The following is a 24088-nucleotide window of genomic DNA, read 5'->3' on the forward strand; positions in this document are numbered from 1 at the left end:
AGAGACGTTACTTTTGATGTCTCTCGATGGATTTGGAGGAAATTTAAAAAAAGGGAACATTTTTGGCAAGTGGTTAACCTTGATTTTTTCTAAAAAATCTGAAAAAAATAAATTTGTTATTTTTTCACGGGAACGCATAGGCCTTATCACTGTGAGCTTATATCTGTAAACCGAAACTTTTTTCAAGTCTTTGGTCAAAAGATTGTGCCCTTAATTATGAAAGTGGACTAAGTCACTCTTAAAAATGCCGTCAAATCTAGCCTAAAAATAATTATTATTTAAGGGGTAAAGTTTATTTGAAAGCGAAATTGCAGTAAATAAACTTCTTTATTGCTCTGATTATTTTGACTGATTTTGATGGCTGTAATTAGATAGTAAATTTTTTCCCTTGAAAGAGTTTTTCAAGGATTTTATTAACATATGTATAATGTTTAAATTTCACATAAGCCGACAAAATTTTTTTTTAATTTAAAAAAAAAAAGTAAAAAAGTTTAGATATTATCCTTTTTTTATTATAAGATCATTAAAGAACATAAACAAAGTTTTAAAATGTGTATCGTTGCATCATCGCACGATAATTTTTTTTATTGAAATACATTCTGTTTAAAAAAATTAATTTAAATCAAATCGCAAATACCTTTTTTTTAGTTAATTGGGCTTAGTGTTCATCTTGTTGAAGAACATTTTAAGAAATCTTTTAAAAAGTACTTAAAAACAACTGTTTGGATTTTTATTAATCTTTAAAGGTATAAATCTAAGAAAATAAAACTGGCTTTTCTATCTTTTAAAGCTGCAGATTTTTTTAATTAGTTTTTTTTTAATGCATTAAGAAAAACATTATACTTCACTTAGAGTCAAAGAGTCACCAAAAGTGGTATTATATTGCAAATAATAATCACCTCTTGCCCTATAAATAAAAAAAAGAATTGATTAATAATTTTTTTTTATATTTAAAATCTGAAAATAATTAATTACTCTCGAGGACAATCAATTCCCATTACAACAGCTCCGTTTTTATAACGATCTTCTCCATTTTTCAACAAATTATCATAGCTTCCCGAAGGATAAGCTAACATTGAATTTAATGGTCCATTGGCAACACTTTCTGCCCAATAAGCTAATGATTTTCTATGACTGCATTTCTCTGATAAATAATCAAAATTCATGTTTAAAAAAAATTCTGTATTTCCTTTGCATTTATAGTAGGTAAGTACTTACCTGTTTTATCCGAACATCCTGGTTGTAAAGCAGTACCATTATTAGGCCAAAAATTAACATTTCCCAAGCTTTTTGTTGTTGCAAATCCAGCAGCACTATGAATTACATCGATAAACTTAGCAAAATATTGTTCAATTGGTGGAAAAGTATATATATCGTATCTTTCTTCATTGGTAGGGTCTAACATGCTTAGCCTAAGTGAAGATACAAAAATGTCAATCAGTTATCATTATCAGCTTTATGAGTGCAAACTTTATTATCTGTAATTACCTAGATATTGTAAAAGCTTTAATACTTCTTTTAACTATACCTCGTGCAATTAAAGATACACCTCGGCCGCCCAAAGAATGTCCAACTAAACTGAATGTGTCATCATTCACACCAGACCTAAAGAGTTTGATACAAAAATCAACAACTCTTGAAGCAAGCTTTACGCAAGTTCATTAAATATTTGATTAAAATGCTGTTTAATTGCAAAAAAAAAATGAAATTACCTTTAAGACATTCTTTTGAGTTTGATTATAAGAGTAGTTTCCCCCATTTATTTTTTCATAATTGATGTTCAAAAAATTCGTTGTATTTCTTTTTAAATACGAATCGACCATCAATCTTGTACCAGGATTATCATCTAAGTTATCGTAACCTATCATAAAACATGTAGTTTGATTGTGTATAAATTTTGGATGTTTAACGAGAGAAGCTGCATCGTTCAAGTTATATTTCTGGGAATCATTGAATGTTGGTCTGTTTATAAATAAATCCAAAATATAAAGTAAACAACATTATAAATAACCTTTTTACTTACCCATAAAAGAAGCTAATTGTCACAGAATCAATACCAGTATCACTTGTCACCAATTGGATATTTATTGCAAAAAGATCTATAATCGCACAAGAATCAGAACAAATATAAAAAAATATCATTAAAAGAATAGTATAATTTTACATGATTATAATTATTTTTAAGTTAAATGTGAGAAAAAAAAATGTGTATTACGTAATAAGAGAATTACTGTAGCTTTTTCGGCGAACATTTTTGTCAGAATGAATATGGTATTTAAATTGTAAAAATTCTAAAAGCAATAGGAAAGTATAAAAACAAAGCACATGTTTTATATACTCACGGTTATGTAAACAGCAGTTTAAGTTAAATATTTGAACTTAAACAAAGACTGATAAATTTAAACTCATCTACAAATACCTACGTGTTCCCGTTATTCTTTTTATTATACTTGCTGGAAAAGAATTCATTTGTTTAAAATTTATTGTGATGGCATTCGAAAATGAGCTTTTTTTTAACTTTTAATTTTAATTTTAAATATAAATCCTGTGAATTCATGCCAAATTCATTCAATTTACCACTGTTGGTCTACATTAGACTGATTCAAAAAAAAATTTTTTTTTTTTGTTCAAAGCATTGTTGAAAATATTGTTGGAAATGACGAAAAAAAATTACTGTAAAAGTTTCAGCCCTTAATGTTAACATTTAGTACCGCCGCATCGCAAATTTCTATTTCCCATACGATTTGTATGGGAAAGATTGTGTATTTGTGTTTAGAATTTTTTATTTTTTTAATGGTTCATCCAAAAGGCTTGGCAAAATCATTTTCTTTTATAAAATTGTCCGCTCTACAAAAAAGCTCTTATTATTTTTTTTCGTTTACCCCCGCGTTTCGAAGTTATTCAACTTTAAAATATAAAAAGTAATTTTTTCTCATTTTTTTCCGATTTTTTGACGAAATTATTAGGTTTTTCAAAAAATTTGGCAAAATTTTTGAATATTTGTATTCTATGTTGTGTTTTGGTTTCACTGATCCTTTTATATAACTCTCAAACCCCTAATACTACCATTTTAGATTTCTTCAATAAATTCGAATTATTCATGTTTTCAACTAAAAATTATTTTAATTAATTTTTCGCGTCCGTTTTTTTTAAATTTCATAAATGCAATTTTGTAGAGCGTTCAATTTTATACAAGAAAATGATTAAATCTAGCCTTTTTGATGGCCCATTAAAAAGATAAAAAATTCTAAACACAAATACACAATCTTTCCCATACAAATCGTATGGGAAATAGAAATTTGCGATGCGGCGGTACTAAATGTTAATATTAATAGCTGAAACTTTTACAGTATTTTTTTTTCGTCATTTCCAACAATATTTTCAACAATGCTTTGAACGAAAGAAGAAAAATTTTTTTTTGAATCAGTCTAGTCTACATACATATTATTGATATCAAAAAATATTTGAATGTTCTAATAGCTTTGCTAGTTTAACATTGCCTCATCTTTAACGTCAATTTCAAGTATGTTTCTATGAAAATCGGACAAACAACTTCAATACAGACATTATTTTGCTTCAATCCAATCTGGTGGAAGATTCACATGAATTTGCTGCATTGAAGATGTCAAAATGTCAGAATTAACTGACTGAAGGTCGAAATCCAGATTTTGCTGAGAAACCATTTCTTAATCGACTCAAGAAGCCTTACGAAACGTTATGGGGTTTCGCCCGAATATTTTTTTATTGTTACTAGCTCATGTTATTATTTTAAGGCTTTAGTCTTAAAGAGCTTAAATCAACTTCTAAGACTGAAAATTGTTCGACTGTTATAACAACAGAAAAATTATTGTTAAATATGCTTTAGAAAAAAAACCAATGGAATTCATTTATTTGTGGCAGTAATGTGAAAAAAAATTAGTATAATAAATACAGTCAAATTAATTTATTAAATTAATAACCTTTTTTAACTTTGGTACCAATAACTTTCTTATGACTCTAGATAATGACAAAAACTATTCATTTAGAAAACCTCTTTAAACACGCATATTTTTAGAAAAGCTGGCCACCCACGGTGGTCTTGAAAACGCGACAGGTTTTATAAAAATGGATCCCAAAAGTAATGATGCAGATTTGTTCGAAATGATCTCAGGATTCCAAATTTGTAAGTTTCAAAATGGTACCTGATCCCTTTTTTGAGTTACAGGCATTATACATATATATACATTTGACTTGCAATGGAAAAAAAAATTAAGCAAAAACAAAAGCACATTATAATGTCCTATACCTTTTTGGAAAGCTTGAATATACTACTTGAATTTGATGTTTATTTGAAGTTGATTGAGTAAATAGTTTTTGAGAAATTCAATTTCAAAGTCAAAATTAAAAAAAAAATAATAATAATTTTTGTATTTATGTTAATTTTTTTAACCTTTGAATTACAAGGCACAAGTTTTTTTTCAAATTTGAATGTTCTTTTAGTTCTTAGTCAAATCCTTAAAAATAGATGCAAGAAACTATTCTAGTTTTTCAAAAATGGAAAGAAAAGATAAACACTTTTATATTTGATTTATTTGTTCCTAAGGAAAAATTTGTATAATGGTTTTTAATCAACAGATTTGTAAGTTCGAATCACACTTAGTGTGACTCAGAATCAACCCCAAGAACGAAGTGGTATTTTGGCTCCTTTTTTGAGATTTTTTGTTCATTTTTGGTGTTTTTTTAATGGTTTTTTGCCATTTTCAGAGTATGGTTTTTTTTTTTTGTTAATTTTTATACATTTTAGGTTATTTTTATTACGTTCTGAATATTTCAGAACTATTTTTGAAATGTAAGAGTTATAATATACGTATAACAGAAAAATATCCCACATTACATAGATTTCAGGACAGCTAAGGTCCTCAGGGACCACAAAACCTCTTCTCGATGTTCATCGTGAGAGCCATTTTTCATGAATCCACGTTGACTTTTCGCGTCAATTTAAAAAAAAAGAAAACGTCCTTGTCAGCAGCGTGTTACAGTGACCTTTTTTCCATTTAATTTGAGGCTAAATTTTTTTTATTTGAAAAAAAAAATTTAAAAGAAGCTAAAAAAAAATGGAGAAAAGATACATTTTTCTTAAGTCTCAAAAACTAGGTTATTTTTAAACATGCGGTTTTTTGTTTTTGACTTAAAATCAATGAGGGCATTGATTAGCGCAAAAAAAATTTTACAATTTATTAAAAACAATAGAATAAAATAAACTAAAAAAAAAAAATTATTTTTTAAAATAATAACTTTAAAATTAAATTTTTCAAAAACTATTAACTCAATCAACTTCAAATAAACATCAAATCAAGGAGTACATTTAAGCTTTCCAAAAAGGTATAGGACATTATAATGTGCTTTTGTTTTTTGTTTAATTTTTTTTCCATTGCAAGTCAAATGTATATATATGTATAATGCCTGTAACTCAATAATCATTTTTATCAAAAAAACAAAACCGACTTCCATGATTCAAAACGGGGTTTTATGGTTTTTTTAATAGTTCCTATGGCTTTAACTGAACGAAATTGAAATGGGACCATACTGCAGCCACTAGCTTTCCAATACAAAAAGAATTATCAAAATTGGTTGACTCTGTCCAAAGTTATGCGGTAAGAAACATAAAACCGACTTCCTTTTTGGAAGTCGGTAAAAAAGGGATCAGGTACGATTATGAAACTTACAAATTTGGAATCCTGAGATCATTTCGAACAAATCTGCATCATTTCTTTTGGGATCCATTTTCATAAAACCTGCCGCGTTTTTAAGACCACCGTGGCACCTATACTTTCATAAAAAATTTTTATACCAGGTGTGTATACAATTTTCAAAATACACATTTGGCATTAAAAAAGACATTTTATTTTTTTTTTTAAGAAAATGTGCAATAGCTATGAAATTGTTTAACTGATTATGTATTGATTGACCAAAGTACCTTTACGTCCTTTCGTGGTTGTGGTGAACAAAAACATAAGATGATGAATTTAAAAATACATTGAACGAAAAAGAGCTAATATTTTGTGAACTTGTTGTTATAGAATTTGTTTCCATGTTTATTTTTTAAATCGGTCATAAATGTATTTATTAGCCACATCAAAATATAATCACATACAATAGTCGGAATAAGTATGTATTTTGACAAAATAAACATTTTTCAATCTGATGAGAATAATCGGGAACGGTTAAAGATAAAAGAGGCAAGTAAATAATCTTTTAATAGGTTTGTTATTATGAATCTGATAAATGGTCAAAATCGGTCATTTTTGTGTTAGCATTGCGAATTTCTGAGTGGTAAGGTAAAATAATGCATTTTACATTATTCAAGCACGTATCAAAATGTAAAACTTGTTTAGGCTTCAATTCGTAAAAAAGTGCGCTTTCGTAAGTGTGCTGAAATTAATGCACCTTTCGTTGCAACACATAATTTCGGTGTGTTTTCTAAACGAATTTGTAGAAAACTGAATTTATAGTGCCAAAACAATTATTTACCAAATAAGAAAACACAAAAAACTTATATTATCCAAAATTTGCTAAAAATGGTTAAAAAGCGAAAAAAAAGCACTACAAAAATCAGGCACTTTTGGAGAAATTCACCTAAAATCTCAGATTGACCCATAAAAGACTGGAGTTGAAAATGCCATTCTTTCACCAAAAACTTCAATAGCCAAAGAATGGAATCACAAAGTGATTTGCTTAGAATTAAAAATAAAAAGTGTCCGGAATTTTGACTTCTTGTCTTCAATTTATGTAGTTTTTGGGATTTCATCGTAACTATACACTTTTCATATTTTACCCCTGAAAGAAGGTAACCAAATGGACTTTATTTCACAAAAAAATAGAATTTTCTATAAGGGATAGAAAAATTCCGTTTTTTTTTAGATGTTTCAAATATATCTTTGTTAAAAATGCAATTTGAAGTCTAAAATCTCTAATTTTAACATTTGAGGTAAGCCGATACAAAAAATACTGATATTTTGAGTTCGACGGTGAAATCTCTATCTTTTCACTTCTAGATATTAAATTCTCGATTGATCTTGACCATTTTGTTTATTGAATAAAACAGTAACAGCTGAAATTATTTTTTAAAGTTTATGGTCTTGATTTTTTCTATCACGTCTCTTTTTAGATCGCAACCATGTAATTTGGTTCAACAAATTATTCATTATGTTATGTACCTACTATGATTTGCGATATCATAAATTTCATTTTTCAATATCTTTGAGAAAAAAATATTTTTGAAAAAAAAACATGATCTATTTCATTTCAATTATGGAAATTTACTTTAAAAAAGAAATGGGCCCACAATAGCAGATCAAAGGTCTGTGGACAGGTAAAATATACATACTAGGGTGGGTCAAAAAAATCGAAATTCTTTTTTTTTATTTGGTACTCCGAAAAATCGATTGCTAGACACCTCTAGAATATACACACCAAATATGAGCTCTTTATATTAACAGGAAGGTCCTCCGCTTTTAAATTTTCCATTTTTGCATCAAGCTTCTACAAAAAAAAATTATTTTTTTTATAAATCGACTTTTTTGCTAATTTCTTTGCTTATTCTTGTAGGAAATTGAACGCTCTACAAAAAAGACCTTAAACTCTTTTTGCGTTTATCTAACCGTTTAATAGATATTTGAGGTCCAAAAATCGAGAAAATCTTTAAAAATTCGTTTTTTGTTCTTAATTTTGTAACAAATTGAAAAATTATAATAAACAAACGCGCAAGACTTATTCTTGTAGGAAACAGATTGGTCCACCAAAAAGGTCTTAATAATTTTTTTAATAATCTAACCATTCTAAAGATATTGGAGGTCAAAGTTAAAAAAAAATATGAAAACACAACAAGAAAACATCTTGCTAATTTGAAAATATTGAATTTTCAGTGAATTAGAAAATTTTCAAAAGTAAAAAATGTTTTCATATTTTTTTTTAACTTTGACCTCCAATATCTTTAGAATGGTTAGATTATTAAAAAAATTATTAAGACCTTTTTGGTGGACCAATCTGTTTCCTACAAGAATAAGTCTTGCGCGTTTGTTTATTATAATTTTTCAATTTGTTACAAAATTAAGAACAAAAAACGAATTTTTAAAGATTTTCTCGATTTTTGGACCTCAAATATCTATTAAACGGTTAGATAAACGAAAAAAGAGTATGAGGTCTTTTTTGTAGAGCGTTCAATTTCCTACAAGAATAAGCAAAGAAAGGAGAATGGGCATTTTGGACGTTCGGCGGCCATTAATGAAATTTGTATCAAATGAAAGAACTATAACTTAGGAATAATTTTTACTATGGACGTTTTGCTGCAAAGCATCAAGAATGTAAGATATTGCAATATTCATAGTTTTAATGCATTGTGCAATGTGAAAAGGACAAAGTGAATAATATATTGATTTTGAATTCAAAATATGATGCTCTGTCATTTTCCCTGAGTCTGAAGACATTAATCTTGAATATCCGACCAATAGAACTCTTAATATAAGCTTTTTAAGCCAAAATTATCGAGACTTTTTTTTGAGAGTTTTCATGTGATTCAAACTAAACAAAATATTGAACAAAAAACTCTAAAAAAAGTGTGGTTTTAAAAATGTTATATTTTGGTCTCTATTTGACGGATATTCAAGGTTAGGGTTTTCAGGCTCAGGGAAAATGTCAGAGCATCAGCATTTTGCATTTAAAATACACTTTTAGGTTGTAATACTGAGAAAATCCATAAAAAGTGTTAAATGCAAAAATGCATTTTATCCATTTGGTAAGCACGTCACAGGGAAAAAACATTTGCTCAGTACTTTTATGACTTAACTACATCAATAAATGGCAAAATCATTGTTGGCCGCGCAACGTCCGCGTTCAATACAAATTTGCCCATTCTCCTTTGCAAAAAGTCGATTTATAAAAAAAATAATTTTTTTTTGTAGAAGCTTGATGCAAAAATGGAAAATTTAAAAGCGGAGGACCTTCCCATTAATATAAAGAGCTCATATTTGGTGTGTATAATCCAGAGGTGTCAAGCAATCGATTTTTCGGAGTACCAAATCAAAAAAAAGAATTTCGATTTTTTTGACCCACCCTAATACATAGGTAATAGGTATATCAAGTGCATGACTCAATCTTAATTTTTGAATTAAATCATGACAGTTACTGTAAATAATACACTCATGTTGAAAGCTCTACTTATTTTTTTGGTTTGAACATAATAAGCAAATATCACAACCATAATATTAAACTAAAAAACTACAAAGCTTTCCTTAATTTTTTGTTTTATAAAAGATAAAGTACAATATTAATGCAAGAAATCTTACAATTAAAAACAAAAACATTAAAAAAAAATAAAAAAGCTTTACGGAAAAATAATATTCTTTTTATTGATATTTAATTCATAAGCCCAAAGCAATTTGTTTTCATTCAATAGCCGGGCTCTCAACTTATAGCTTCTATGATAGCTTACTTTTGTATTATTATTATTATTTTGTCTGTTGATTTTGGTCCGATCGTCTGTTTGTTGACTGTGCCTCTTGAGTTTATAAAAAGATTTTGCGGCGATCAGTTGTTTCCGTCAACCCGCACGTGGTCATATAAAAATAATTGTACTCATATTTCCATATAAAAAGAACGAATTATTTACCATACGTGGATATTAAGTGAAGTGAAGAAAACTTAATTAAATAAAAGTTCAAAAAATAATAATTGTTACACAAATTCAAGGTAAAAGTTTAATAAAACTTTGAAATGATTTTTTAATAATTTTTTTCTTACATAACAAAAGTGATCGCCAACGCTTTTGAAAAAAAAAAAAACAGTTCTCAGCGGAACCGCTTTTCTGCATAATTAACCTAAATGTACCACCTGCAAAGTAGTTTATGATTATTCTCTTTTGTTGTATTTAATGCTTGGTTGAAAGTATTTTTTGTTTATACTTGGGTCTCTCAGTCTCTGTAAAAAAAAAGTTTTGCGAAATTCCTGGGTGTTTATTTTTTACACTGATAAGAATTTTAAATACAAAAGTATCTACTGATCATGTTAATGAGTTGTAGATTGTAGAAGTATCTTTATCTAGCTTTATTGACGTTCTAGAGAAAAGTTTTGTATTTTATAAAGAAAACTAGAAATGTGCGTGATAAAAATAAAAAAATGTGATTGTCGATCAATTAAATTTTATTGATTGATCGCACAATTGATACTCAATTAATTCTTGTTAGAAGATGAAATATCTTTTGTTGTGCAGTAGCGAGTGTAAATATATCGCGTGCATTCATGACTTATTTACTTGTTTTTATTAAAGACAGAAAAAAGTTTTAAAAATTGAGTGGCCTGATCTTTTTTAATAGCACAAAACCAATTTGAATATTACATTGGGAAACAGTGTGGTTGGTTAAGTTGGTTAAACGAGTTTTATTTTAAAGGTGTTTTACCCCAATCTGCCGATGTTACTGATGCAACAAAACCTACTTTTATAAATTCGCTCAAAATATTCAATTAAGCAAATCTGAACAGGTCCAAAATTTGCTGAGTCAGTATAGTAGACTATTTGGGTATTTTGTTAACTAAACAAACAAACAATTAAAAAAAAATAAGTTTTAATTCTAGGGAACTTGTTTAATTTATTTTTTTTGTGTAGGTACTGGCTGAATTAACCTTTTTGTTTAGTTTCATGGTTAGGGTCAGTCAGATTTTATAACATTTTAAATAGTGGGCAATTAACCTTGAGTAGGGCCAATTGATGATGCATGTCGCATTTTTGTACTGTCATTTTTGTATTGTTCTTATTTTAAGTGCGCCCTTTCGGTGGCAATTTTGATGTGAACAATACATATTTAAAATAATGTGAACAAAGTTAATGAAATGTATTAAAGTGGAGCTTTCAAGAAATAGCAAAAAATGATGATTGATTAATGAATCAACCTGTCATTTCATAGATAGTTGGGAAACTACAAAAAAAATTTTGAAAATTTCGTCAAAAATTTAAATATTTCGCAAAATTTTTAATTTGAATTCATGAAAATAAATTTTGTTTGACTTTTTTTATTTGTTTATTTATTTGGTAAGGTGATTGATTTGGCATTGGAAATATAGTTTACTAGCGAATTTATATTTCGCCAAAATGATGATTTTGCAATTTGTTTGTTTTCAGTGAATTCACTTTGCAAAAAATGACACTTTTAGTGATTTGTTTGTTCTGCAAATAACATGAGAGAATTTAACATGAGTATGTGATATTCAATACAACAGCAAATAGATATTACAAAACAAAATAAAAGATGTTGAAATAAAGGACTAAGTCCATAAACCTATAGAGAATTACTTTTATTCCTTTTAAGCTTCAGAAAAATATATTCTAAGCAAATTTGTACTTACATTCTGGATAGTTTAGAATACTTTTTTGTATAAATTAAAGTTGGAGACCGGCAATCGATTAAATCGAGATTAATCTGGTTCTTTCTAGTAAATGCAGTTCAATTAAAGTGTTGTCTGTTCGATGCTTTGAAAAGTCTATAAATTCCTGTCTTAAGCATTTGTGTGTGTATAGGTAAGAACAAGAACGATAAAGGGTGTTTCACGTTTAATTTCCAAAATGTACTATTCCGAAAGCCAAATATTTGGTGAAGCTAGAAAGTTTACAAAATTAAATGTTTGGTTGTAAGACCAAGCCAGAAGAAAATTTAAAGAGCTGAAGGCAATCTCAAATAATTTTAAGAATGTTTCTTTTTTTTGTTCTAAATAATTAAAAAAAAAAAAAGTTACCAGTAGCGTCACGGAAATGTTTACAATAAAAAATCCGCAAAAAAAAGGAAAATAAACAGGAGAATTAGAAGGAAAATAAACGAAAGTGCACACAATAATTATATATCTTGAGAGGCCCTAAAATTTTTATTTCAAATGCAACAAAACATGTGCAACACAGAGCAGCTTTTTTATTTACTCTTCCGGATAGTATTCAAAGTAGCCCAATATATCAAAATTACTTGTATATTGAGAACTACCAACCATTCAATTTTGGATTTTTCTTACAATGCCTTAAACTGTGGTATTATTTATGTATGTCTATGTTTTTACACTTGAGTGAGACATTATTCCATTATGGACTTTGTCATATAGACCGCTACTCCTCCACCGCTATTTAACTATTCCAAAGTCCCTAAAATGTACTTTAGTAATATGTTCCTATTTGACATTATTAATTTAACTATCTGAATCTATTCACAAAAGATAACCGTATTTAACCATGTGAAACGTATTTCTATGAAAAAATTTACACTAATTAATTGGTACATAATGTCATACTTTTTTTTAAGAAAACGAACAAAATATTTTTCATTTGGAATAACATTTGCGGTGCCCTAATAACACTGGTCAACAAAATTTAACTTTTTTTTGCCACAAGAACCAAAATATACTTTTCTAGTAGTTTTTGGGGTGCTGAATCTGAATCTGAAGTCAGAAAAATTTTATTGGCCTCTGTTTTTGAAATATTACCGTTATAAAATGCTAAAAATTGTCATTTCGGCTGTTTTCGAGGTATTGTTTTTATGTAGGATAATTTATTAAAAAAAGAATTTTAACAGTTATTATAAGAACAGATATTTTTCTTTCAAAAACTGTTTAAATTTTCCCGATATCTTTTTTATTGCTCGAGATATCTTGAGTTTCAATTAATAAGCCAAAGAGAAACTAAACTTAATCTAAAGTTTACCTCACTGGCCACAGAATTTTTGCCACAAGAACCAAAATCAAGGGGCACGGTAGTGCCCAGCCAAGTTCTCTAGCAACTTTGGCACTACACCCTTATTTACAGGAAACAACTCAGGCCATTTTCGACCCCCCTCTAACTTCCACACCAAAGACGCCAGAATATTCAAACTCACTACATTTGTTGAGCTGGCCTCACAAAATTTCAGCTTCCTACGATGAGTAGTTTTTGAGATATAGGACTTCAAAAATCGCGAAAACCGTAACTGACTCACTGACAGATCATCAAAATTATGGAGAACTTCCCGCTATCGTAGAAACTTGAAATTTTACATGGTGATAGGACTTGTGGTGTATACAAAGGAAAAAATCGAAAATTTGAGATTATCAATTCAGGGGGCGTGGTTACCGCCCATTTTCGCCGAATTTTCATCAATTATTAACTTCTGACTATCGTAGAATCTTGAAATTTGGTAGAATGGTAGAGCTGGTAGTTTATATAAAGGAACAAATTTAAAATCTGAGAATTTCAGCCAGGGGGCGTGGCAACCGAGCATTTCCGCTGAATTTTCATCAAATATTATAGAGCACTTCTGATTATCGTAGAATCTTGAAATTTGGTAGAATGGTAGAGCTAGTAGTTTATATAAAGGAAAAAATTTAAAATCTGAGAATTTCAGCCAGAGGGCGTGGCAGCCGCCCATTTCCGCTGAATTTTCATCAATTATTATAGAGCATTTCTGATTATCGTAGAATCTTGAAATTTGGTAGAATGGTTGAGCGGGTTGGGGTCGAAATTCTGTATGTTGCAAAATTCTGTATTCAAAATACTGTATGCCAAAATACTGTATGTCAAAACTCTGTATGTGCAAAATGCTGTAGGAACAAAATTCTGAAAGTCAAAATTCTGTATAGCAAAATTCTGGTTGGTCAAAATACTGTATTTCAAAATTCTGTACATCAAAATTCTGTAAATCAAAATTCTGTAAAAATGCTGTAAAAAAATATCGTTTTGATAATGTAAAAAAGTGCACTTTTTTACATTATCAAAACGATATTTTTTTACAGCATTTTTACAGAATTTTGATATACAGTATTTGGCCGTACAGAATTTTACAAAACAGAATTTTTCATGTCAGTATTTTGTTGATACAGTATTTTGACGTACAGAATTTTGTATTTACCGTACAGAATTATGGTATTACAGTATTTTGACCCCACAGAATTTTGTCGTACAGAATTTTGACAAGCAGAATTATGACCCGCTCCCTGGTTGAGCTGGTGGTTTATATAAAGGAAACAATTTTATATTTGAGAACTTTAGCCAGGGGGCGTGGTAGCCGCCCATTTTCACTAAATTTTATCATATTTCTCAGAGCAATTCTGATTATCGTAGAATCTTGAAACTTGGTAGAATGGTAAAGCTAGTAAGTTATACCAAATACAAAATTTAAAATTTGAGAATTTTGGATAGGGGGCGTGGCAACCGCCAATTTCTGCTGAATTTTCATCAAATATTATAGAGCATTTCTAACTGTCGTAGAACCTTAAAATTTGGTAGAATGGTAGACCTGGTAGTTTAAACAAAAAAAAAATTAAAATTTGAGAATTTTAGAATTTTAGACAAGGGGCGTGGTAACCGCCCATTTTCTCTGAGTGTTCATCAACTGTAGAGATTTTAAGTTCTATAGAAATACCTTGCAAAAAGTAGTGAAATCACAACAAAAACATTACTGTTAAAAAAAGAGCCAAGTTCTCCTATGTTGAAGTTATGCTGGCACAAAAAGTACTGAAATGTAAAAGTGTACCAAGTTCTAAAGCTTGGCTTTAAATTTGTATATATAAAATGTTGATTGTGCTCTTGACAATTTTTCTTAAAATTACCGATTTTTAAAGCTAAATAAAAAATTGCCAAGCAAAAAATAAACATTTTATTTATACAAATTTAAAGCAAAGCTTTAGAACTTGGTACACTTTTACATTTCAGTACTTTTTGTGCCAGCATAACTTCAACATAGGAGAACTTGGCTCTTTTTTTAACAGTTATGTTTTTGTTGTGATAATTATAACTAGATCTCTTTAGCTGTACACATTTCATACAAATATTTTGATTTTAGAACTACTTCCTTTTTTTTCGTTTTTTTTTTTCACTTAATCTGTCTTTTTGGCCAGGTGTTATCATATCTATTGACGTAGGCTAGATAATGAATCGCATGTAGAACAATACTTTCGAATACTCCAATAGTGCTTTCTTTCACCTTTATAGTGGCCTAAGCTTCTGCAGTTAGACAAAAATCTTATCCACCTCGTGTGAAAAATTGTTAAATTAAAATATTGCACATCCAATCATTTCCAGAGACAAAGATCACTTACTATCTGTCATCTTGTCTGTGATTTATAAGAAATTTCAAAGTACACAAGCAAATAGGCATTATTCATTTGGTATCAATGATTTGTTTGTTTATTTTGTGTTGAGACGCTCAAATTAATTAAAGGTTAAGATGCTATCGGACAATTCCTTATCGGTATTTCAACTTACTAGACTTAAAGTTATCATAGTTTATTTTTAGGTTGATTAGAGATTTTATTCAAAAAAAAAGCTTCTAATAGTGATCATTTTTTAAGTACAGTACTAGGTACTAAGACCACACGGAGACAAAATTGTCACCTTAATTTTAAGTGACAGTCATCTTAGCAAAAAACCATGCAGAAAACCGCTTGAATTAAGGTGCTATCCGCTTCATTCTATGTGGTCTGTTTTCTCCGTGCATTAAATTGAACTGAGTTTAAGTGGAATCAACTTATTTTAAGCGGATATCACCTTAATTTAAAGTGGTGAAATTTAATGTGAGCATCATCTTATTTTAAGGTGACACTTTTTTCTCCGTGCGTAAAATATTCTTTTAAGCTATTAAAACTAAAAAGATTTTTATGGTATTTTATTGCTTTTGGTTCGTTTTATTTTTTTTTTTTTCAAATTTATAAAACAAAGTTGATTAATTTATTTTTGCATTGAACAAACTCTAACCAAAAATTGGAACTAACAAGTGTAACAGTAACTTAAAGTAAGTAAATTACAAATACCAAAAGAGTATACATCTATACCCCATGTTTTTAAGTCTCATGCGCAGGTGCAGTTGTGCTGATGCAGTTTGATTAAGAAATTCAAAAATGTTGCAACAAACTTGGGGTTTATTTTTGTTTATGGATTTTTATCCACACGCAAACACAAAAAAAAAAAACATATTTTGTTGCAAAAGCTGACATTGCATTATATATATTTTTATATTTGTTTTGCTTTAAAGTGAACTTTGTATTCAGTATTTTATATTTACCAATTTATTACGTATGTTGGATTGTTTATCAACGTCATGCTTAGCAGAAACTTAACTTGAAATAATTAATCTAGCGTTAAATCAACTGAGAAAGATCAACAGGTTGGATTTGTTTACTTGTTGTTACTTTTTGATAAATATTAATACAAGAAACAAGAATTTTTAGTTAAAAAAAATTGTCTGAAAAGTTAAGTAATTCTTGATAAATGAAAAAGGAAAGGAATAATAAACATTCTCAATTATAAGTGTAGTAATATAATATGCATTTATCATTTGAAAATTGTAGAAGCACCTGGGGGAGTTTTATAAAAATAGGAATATTATATTATTGGAAATTTCAAATTATTTTAAATTTTATTGTCATTGAACTTGAATAATGATAAGAATGTCTTTGTTTGAATAGTAATTTATTGTAGTAAATTTGTATTAGCAATATTACGTAAATAGTAAAATACATACAACTAAAAAAAACTAACTAACAAGCCATCTTACCATTCCCAAAGCCGTTTCAAGTGCTTCAATAAAAAAATACACCGCCGCCGAATGATAATGAAAATGAAAATTTGCTACCTTTTCTATACATACATATTTTCGATACACAAAGTTAAGAACACAAGTACTTTGTTTTTGCATAGTTGTCAATAGTTTTCCCAGCCTTTAACTGACAACTTGTCTTTATAAAAAAAATGTCAACTCTTTTCGTTACTTAAACGCTCTCACAAAACAATATGTTTGCATGTTATTCGATAAGAAATAGGAAAAAGTGAGAAGAGATCGAATGCTTCGCATATTTCTTTAGAGTTAATTTGAAATATCAGCGTAAAGTCCCATGAATACGAAGCTATTACCTTGAGCTCGAATGCGGGTGTTAATGCGAATGTGAAGAAAGATGCGTAGGTCTTTGAACGGCAGAAAATCCCATGCATTTAATGACGTAATTTCTTAATATTATCGATTTTATTTAAAAAAAAAACCTCTTAAAAACCAATTTATATTTTAATGTTAATCTTTTTATTCCATAAATTATTATTTTAATAGGTACATATGTACTTCAACCCAAAAGCCTTATCTTAAAATCAATCTAAATTATATTCAAGTGGATGACTAAATTAAGCCACGCAGTGGTACAACCTTCAAAAATTTAAAGTTCATGCGAACTTTTGTTTAACACAGAAACAGGTGATCAAAGTGAATCATATTTGATGTCGTCATTTCAAAAAAAAAAACCGTATCAATTATTTTCGATGGTGGATCATATTTAATATAATCTACAAATATTAATTAAACAATAATAATAATATAGATTATAATCTATGAAAATGACTATTTTGAGTACGCCACAGTAGCCCATATTAGTGAAAGTCCTATTGGACAACATTTGTTCCATTTTTTTCATTTTTCCTATTGTTTGGTGAATTCGATCGATAGCCGGCATCATTTAATATAATAATATCTGTGTAGTTAATAAATTGATGGGGCAGATTAAAATTTTATACAATTATATTTTTGTTTATCAATAATTGCACAACTTCTCAAACTAATTTTTTCTCAATCAATAGTATAATAAAAATTACCATAAAATAACAGGAAGTAAACAAATTGAACCTGTTGGTTATTCTCAAAACATTTTACGCTAGATTAATTATTTCCAGTAAAGTTACCATTGAGCGTGACGTTGAAAAATCTCGACTAAACAAACCAAAATACGTAATGGATTGGTAAATAAAATGCTAGGTACATGCAAAATTCAACCATTTCAATGCAAATTAAATAAAAATGCAATGTCAGCTTTTGCAACAAAAATGTATTTGTTGTTTTTTTTTTTTAAGTTCGCGTGTGGATAAAATTATTATTCCAAAAAATAAAAAAAATCCTAATTTTGTTGCAAAAATTTTTAATTTCTTAATCAAAGTGCATCAGCTCCGCTGCACATGCGCATTTGGCTTTATAATCTGCAATGTATAATGTTTTACTAGGTTTCATTCTGGTATTTGGCAGGGTTTTTGTTTTGGAAGGTGTTCTCTTTTTATTTATAAAATTACACTGTGTAACACTCAAAATATACGCTAGCGGAGACTTATCACGTTTTGTAGAACTAGTCGCACTGATTACGAAACTGTATTTAAAAAGTCCCTTACACCCCCAAAATCTAGAGTTAGGGTCAAAAAACGGTTTTTTTACCTTCACCCAGTAAAAAAGTTCTAGCTTCGTCAAATTTTTACCCATTTTTTCAAAAATGTATAAAACATGTGATTCAATTAAACCACCTAGAATTTATAAACTGTCAAGTGTCATTTTCCCAACTTCGACATCAATTTAAAGTATATGTTTTCAAAACAACATGCTGTTTTAAAAATATATTCTTAAACAATATTCATTTCCAAATGAAACGAGGTATTTTTTATGAAAATCAGTTCAAAATTGGCTGAGAAAGAAAAAAGTTACGATTTCAACCCAGGCACAGAAATTCGAACAAAAATGTTATTTTGGCACGTAGTACGATAACTTGGGCGCCAGGATTTGATAACGGTTTTTTTTTGTAGAGGAGTTTAATACAATTACATATTATTATGGGAGGGTTGTCTATCTCCCCCCCTTTTGGAGGGAGGGGTAATTTTTTAAAAATAATTATTAAAATTTAAAAAAAATTATTAAAAAACAATGGCAACACTTACAGTTATAAGTGATACCATTTCCGAAAGGCAGAATTGTACATTTAATTCTTATTTTCAAATAAATATATTTCAACCAATTGTTTTTGAAATAATCGATTTCAAAGTAAAAAATAGACAAAAACAAAATTAAAAACTCATTAATAATTATTTTTGTCCAGACTGTGAATTTTAATTAAAAAAATTGACTCATGTAGAAAACTGTTTTAATTGATTCCTTATCGAACAGTAAGAACTATATGTTTTTATGCCTTCTGGGTTTTGAGAAAATTGAAAAATAATTTTATCAGATTTTTTCTTTTTTTCAAATTATGTTTTTTTTTATTTTATTTTAATTAGCGCTACTAGCTCTACAAAACGTGATAGGTCTCCGCCCGCGTATATTTTTAAACCTGATTTTTGTAACACAGTGTTATCTGTTACACACTCAGTTAAATTGATTAAAACTAAAATAACATTTTATTATTACTAAAAATATAAACAAAATAAAGCCAAAAAAAGTAAACATTATAAAAATCTGATTCAGCAAACAATTTTAAAACATTTTTTATGACTCTAGGTACTAGTTAGGTCCTAAAAAAATGATAACCTTTGGAAGCATTTTTTTTTTTATAAAAACTCTAATCAATCTAAAAATAAATTATGATAGCTAGCAGTCTGATGAGTTGAAATACCGATAAGCTATTTTCCGATAGCATCTTAACCTTTTTTTAATTTGAGCGTCCAAAAACAATAAACAAACAAATCATTGATACCGAATGAATAATACCTATTTGAGGATGTGTACTTTGACAAAAATTATGATTTACAGACAAGATGACAGATAACCTTTGAGTCTTTAGAAATGATTGCAATACATTTTATGATTTTAAATTTTTTTAAAGACTTTAGGAAATGTTAATATGAATGTGAGTGAAGAAGGTGTGTCATTTTTACATAGAAAAACTATTATATAGTAAAATGTTGACGTCTTACGTCTTTATAAAACCTAGGGGTTTGGAATTTCCAAAAAATGCAATATACATAAATGTTTATACATACATATGAGTGAAAGTTGCAAGAAGTAAAGAAAAATTTTAGTTTCGATTAAAACCTTGAAATTTTCTTTTACAATGACACTTATATATGTATCTTTATAAAACAAGTAAAAAGGAAGGTTTTGTTAAAGAAGAAATTAAAACCGCTTAAAAAGAATTAACTTAATCAAAAATATTACATGTTAATCCAACGGGGCTCGAAGAATAGTTATTGAACTGACTTACAAGTGGTTTTAACTATTGGAAATTCACACATTTAACGTAGGAAAAAAAATCTAACTTTTACTGTCATTTAACAAACAAATTTGTTCATTTGTTTATTATAGTACAATAATAAACAGACAATTTATAACTAGAGGTAATGGGTAATAGGTAGAAAGTTAATTATTTACAACCATAAAACTAATAGCCAAACCCGCAATGTCATTGCAAATATTTATATTGTTTGTCGAACTTTTAATTGTCAGTTTGTTGCTTCATGTATTGTATCTTTTTTTTTAATATAATCTATTTGGTCTTGCGTGCAAGTCCCTTAAGTACCTTAATATTTGAAAGTGCTTTTCTTTAAATTAAAATCCATTTAATGAAGTAATTTTAGGTTTACTCTTACTCATAATTTTGTTCGTTCTAATTATCATAAATGAACAGATAACAAAGATACCTTACATTATACGTTTATCTTTTTGACCCATTATAACTGCTTTAATACCTACAAAAGATAAACTGTCTTATCTCAAAATCAATCTAAATTGTTGTTTAACGGGGATGACTTAATGTAGGCACGAAGAGGCCCGACTAACAATTTTGCTTCTATAAAGCTTTACAGATGCTTCTGTTGCTTCTATAAAGCTTTATAGAAGCCAAATTGTTAGTTGAGGGTACGACCTTAAAAAGTGAACTTCTGTTAAACACAGAAAACAGGTGATCAAAATGAATCATTTTTGAAGTCGTCAATAAAAAAAACAAACACAATAACATTTAATGTTGGTTTACTAATATTGTTAGTTTTATAATTAAACAAAAATAAATTATATTATTTTCATTGTATTATAAAAATTGGTTTTTTTTTAGTGCTCATACGCCACAGTGACCCATATAAGTTATATTTTTTATTTTTCCGCAAATTTTGTTTTGCAAAAAGAGATTGATTTTGATTTATCTTACTGTCTTTGAAGTGTTTATATGGAAAACTTATCTCACCTAGACTAATCTTGTTGAAGTTCTTTTTTGGTATTGGCTCAAAATGTTTAAATCAAATGATATGCTTTTAAGTTGTAGTTTATATTGCATTTAAAAATTAACACAGAAAAATAATAAATTCTTATTTTATTTTATTTTATTTTTTTTTTTCAGATTTGTGTATGAATGCTTGGTATATTTTTATAAATTCAATATGAAGAGCATCAAGATAAAATCAAGTAAGTCAAAGATTTCCAAAATTACACATATTTCAAAAGTGTTTATCGCATTGCGTTCGTCGCTACGCCAAAATTTACAGCTTATAGTTTCTTAAAGCTTAAAGATATTTTATATTAGAATATTTTTCACATTTTTAAGAATATTTGTGTGCTTTAACCAATTTAAAATATTTATAAATTTTTTTTTCTTATTTAAGGATTATTTCTTGGAATGGTAAAGGCTCATGCTGATCTTACTCAAGCCAAATTTGTATTTTTCTTCGGGTAAGTTGCTTTTTTGTTTTTGATTACTTTGTTCCTTCATTTATGAAGGATCTTTACCTTTACTCTTCATAAAACAACAATCCTACGCATCCATTTCTTGACCATCTCAATTTTCTTCTTTATAGGCCAAACTTTAGTGACTCTGCAACTTTCGAATTAGATAATGGAATCAGTTTAATCAATCATGAGAAATTCGACAAAACAAAGAAAACAGTTCTCTACGTGCACGGTTATCTAGAGAACTTAGGAGTTGAAAGTCTCAAAGTTATTGTAGAAGCATACCTCCAAAGAAAAGATGTAAATCTCATAGTCTTAGATTGGGGTGAATTAGCTGATGGAAATTATATGCTTGATGCAGTTGTTAATGCTAAACAGCTAGGTCCAGTTTTGGCAAAGAAGCTTATAGAATTATTTGATCAAGGATTCGATATTAGTACGTTCCATTTAGTTGGTCATTCTTTAGGAGGACAAATGTCGGGAATTGTAGGAAGGGAAGTCTATCGAAGATCGAAAAAAACAAAACGTCTAAGAAGGTTTGTAACATAGACCCAAACCCTTTAAATGATTGAATTTTAACATATTTATGTTTTATTAGAATCACTGCTCTTGATCCAGCTTTCCCGCCATTTTACACTGGTATCACAGCTCATTTGAATAAAAAAGATGCAGACTTCGTTGATGTCATCCACACAGACGCATGGATATATGGAGCTCCAATTAGTACTGGAACAGCAGACTTTTGGCCAAATAGTGGGAAAACTCTTCAGCCTGGTTGCCCGAAGAGAAACTACAAAATGTTAACTGATAACGGTAAATAAATACTTGTTCATAACTCAAAACGGTTGTTAAAAACTTTATTTTATTTCGACAGATCTATCAAGTCATCGAAGATCATGGTATTTTTGGGCAGAAAGTGTTGCTGGCAAATACGATGAGCAATTTGATGCTGTCAAAACGAAAAATTGGAATGACTTTAAGGCTGGAAAAGTCGATGAAGATTCCGAGTTAAAAGTTGTGATGGGACATGATTGTCCAACAAAGTATGTTATAAAATCAATATAGCCACAATAAAATATGTTTTTAATATTTTTCTTTTATGTCATTTCAGTATAAGTGGTGATTATTACTTACAAACAAATGGCGTTCCACCTTATGCTCGAGGCAAACCTGGAACCTGTTATATTGATCCAAATGAATTGCCCGGAAACTCTCCAGCCGAAATAGCACAACTTGCAACTGAATTTACATAAACCATAAAATAATGAATCTTGATATTAGTCTTAAAAATTAAATAAATTAACAATTATAAGATTCTCATGATAATGATGTTCATACGCATAAAAATATTATGTACAAAAATTTACATAGTTATACATTTCCTTCAATTAGAAAGTATTGTATTATAAATAAAAATATTATAAATAAAAATCATTTATTTTTCAATTTGATGAATATTTTAATTTTGGATCAAGTCAGGAAAAGTAGATAAAATTTAGATTCTAGTAGCTTTTTTTAAGACTTATAACGAAGTCGGATGGTACGAAAAATTCACTACAAAAATACATTTCAAAATTATTATTTTATGTTATTATGTGTACTATGCTACCATCAAGTAATTTTTTAAATTAAATGAAAAATGACTAGACTAAGCACCACATACAAATGGAATGAAGGAGTCTGATGATCGGATTGGCATCCTTGAAACATTTACTGTAACGCTAGCCATAAACACTTGGTGGTAACACCTCCCAACTAACATTTCAGCTTCGGTTAAGTTATTACAAAAGCTACATTTCAGCTTCTTTTAAACTTTAGTAAGGTTGTTGGGCATGGAAAAAGGAGAACGTTATACAAGTTTGACCCTCTATAAGGTTCTTAAACGAAGCTTTACCAAAGCTTTGAGATTTGACAGATAGCTTCGGAAGAGCTTGTATAGCTCTTTAATACATGTCTTATCGAAATTAAAAAAAAAAACTACTACAAAAACAAAAAAGAAATCTTTTTTAACTGGTTTTAAATCGTGAATTTTATCTTTTGATCTGATATTATATATAACATTCCATAAGTTTTTAGTATATCTATTAATAATAATTTTAAAAGTATATAATTTTTTTACCACACCCAGGAATCGAACTTCGTATCTGCTTGGTGGTAGTCCACCACTCTACCCACTCGGCCATCCTAGTATATTCATTAATAAAATCAAAAACTTAATCAGTTCAAATAGCAAAAAAATATCCGAGCTAAATTATTCAATGTCAAAACCAAAAAGTGCCCGAGCTAGATTATTTAATATCAAAACCAAAAATCAAATACAAAACTTGGTAATTTCTGTAAAGCTTCTATAAATTCATATAACAGGCTTATCCGAAAAACGATCTTTCTTCGTTTATGTTTCTTTAACAGTACCTATTTAAACAACTTATTAGAAACTGTTGCACAAGTCCGAACTTCTATACGCTGTTAAATTCTGAAGCAAGCTCAATATAAGCTTTATAAAAAGTAGAACCTGCGAGATTTCAATTAACAGAAGCTGTTGTGCTAGTTGGGTTGCGTTAAGTATAGACGATTTTATTCTTTGGTAGGTATTTATTTCCAATTTATACCAACCGTACCGTTTTTCGTTCTTAGAACAGTTCAACAAGTGAACGAAC

General features: G+C 28.7%; 2 protein-coding genes across 2 annotated transcripts; one reads left to right on the forward strand and one right to left on the reverse strand.

The window, feature by feature from the left end:
• Positions 1 to 533: 533 nt before the first annotated feature.
• On the reverse strand, positions 534 to 2286 carry LOC129907600 (vitellogenin-1-like). The gene is made up of 7 exons (XM_055983880.1): positions 2216 to 2286; positions 2024 to 2099; positions 1713 to 1962; positions 1489 to 1646; positions 1219 to 1412; positions 976 to 1144; positions 534 to 907 (listed from the first exon to the last, which is right to left on the reverse strand). The coding sequence occupies exons 1-7, from the start codon at positions 2250 to 2252 to the stop codon at positions 838 to 840; spliced, it is 954 nt and encodes a 317-aa protein (XP_055839855.1). The 5' UTR covers positions 2253 to 2286; the 3' UTR covers positions 534 to 837.
• Positions 2287 to 9420: 7134 nt separating this feature from the next.
• On the forward strand, positions 9421 to 22877 carry LOC129907599 (phospholipase A1-like). The gene is made up of 7 exons (XM_055983879.1): positions 9421 to 9726; positions 21106 to 21170; positions 21368 to 21434; positions 21560 to 21967; positions 22030 to 22244; positions 22306 to 22474; positions 22543 to 22877. The coding sequence occupies exons 2-7, from the start codon at positions 21146 to 21148 to the stop codon at positions 22682 to 22684; spliced, it is 1026 nt and encodes a 341-aa protein (XP_055839854.1). The 5' UTR covers positions 9421 to 9726; positions 21106 to 21145; the 3' UTR covers positions 22685 to 22877.
• The last annotated feature ends 1211 nt before the right edge of the window (positions 22878 to 24088 follow it).

Source organism: Episyrphus balteatus, chromosome 1 (assembly GCF_945859705.1).
Source record: "Episyrphus balteatus chromosome 1, idEpiBalt1.1, whole genome shotgun sequence".
Lineage (NCBI taxonomy): Eukaryota > Metazoa > Arthropoda > Insecta > Diptera > Syrphidae > Episyrphus > Episyrphus balteatus.

Coding starts and splice junctions, on each gene's coding strand:
- LOC129907600 (XM_055983880.1), bottom strand. CDS start 2,252: ATGTTCGCCGAAAAAGCTACAGTAATTCTCTTATTAC. Junction 1,647..1,712: donor CTCAAAAGAATGTCTTAAAG/GTAATTTCATTT, acceptor ACTTGCGTAAAG/CTTGCTTCAAGAGTTGTTGA. Junction 1,145..1,218: donor AGGATGTTCGGATAAAACAG/GTAAGTACTTAC, acceptor ATTATTTATCAG/AGAAATGCAGTCATAGAAAA.
- LOC129907599 (XM_055983879.1), top strand. CDS start 21,146: ATGAAGAGCATCAAGATAAAATCAA. Junction 21,171..21,367: donor GAGCATCAAGATAAAATCAA/GTAAGTCAAAGA, acceptor TTCTTATTTAAG/GATTATTTCTTGGAATGGTA. Junction 22,245..22,305: donor CAAAATGTTAACTGATAACG/GTAAATAAATAC, acceptor TTATTTCGACAG/ATCTATCAAGTCATCGAAGA.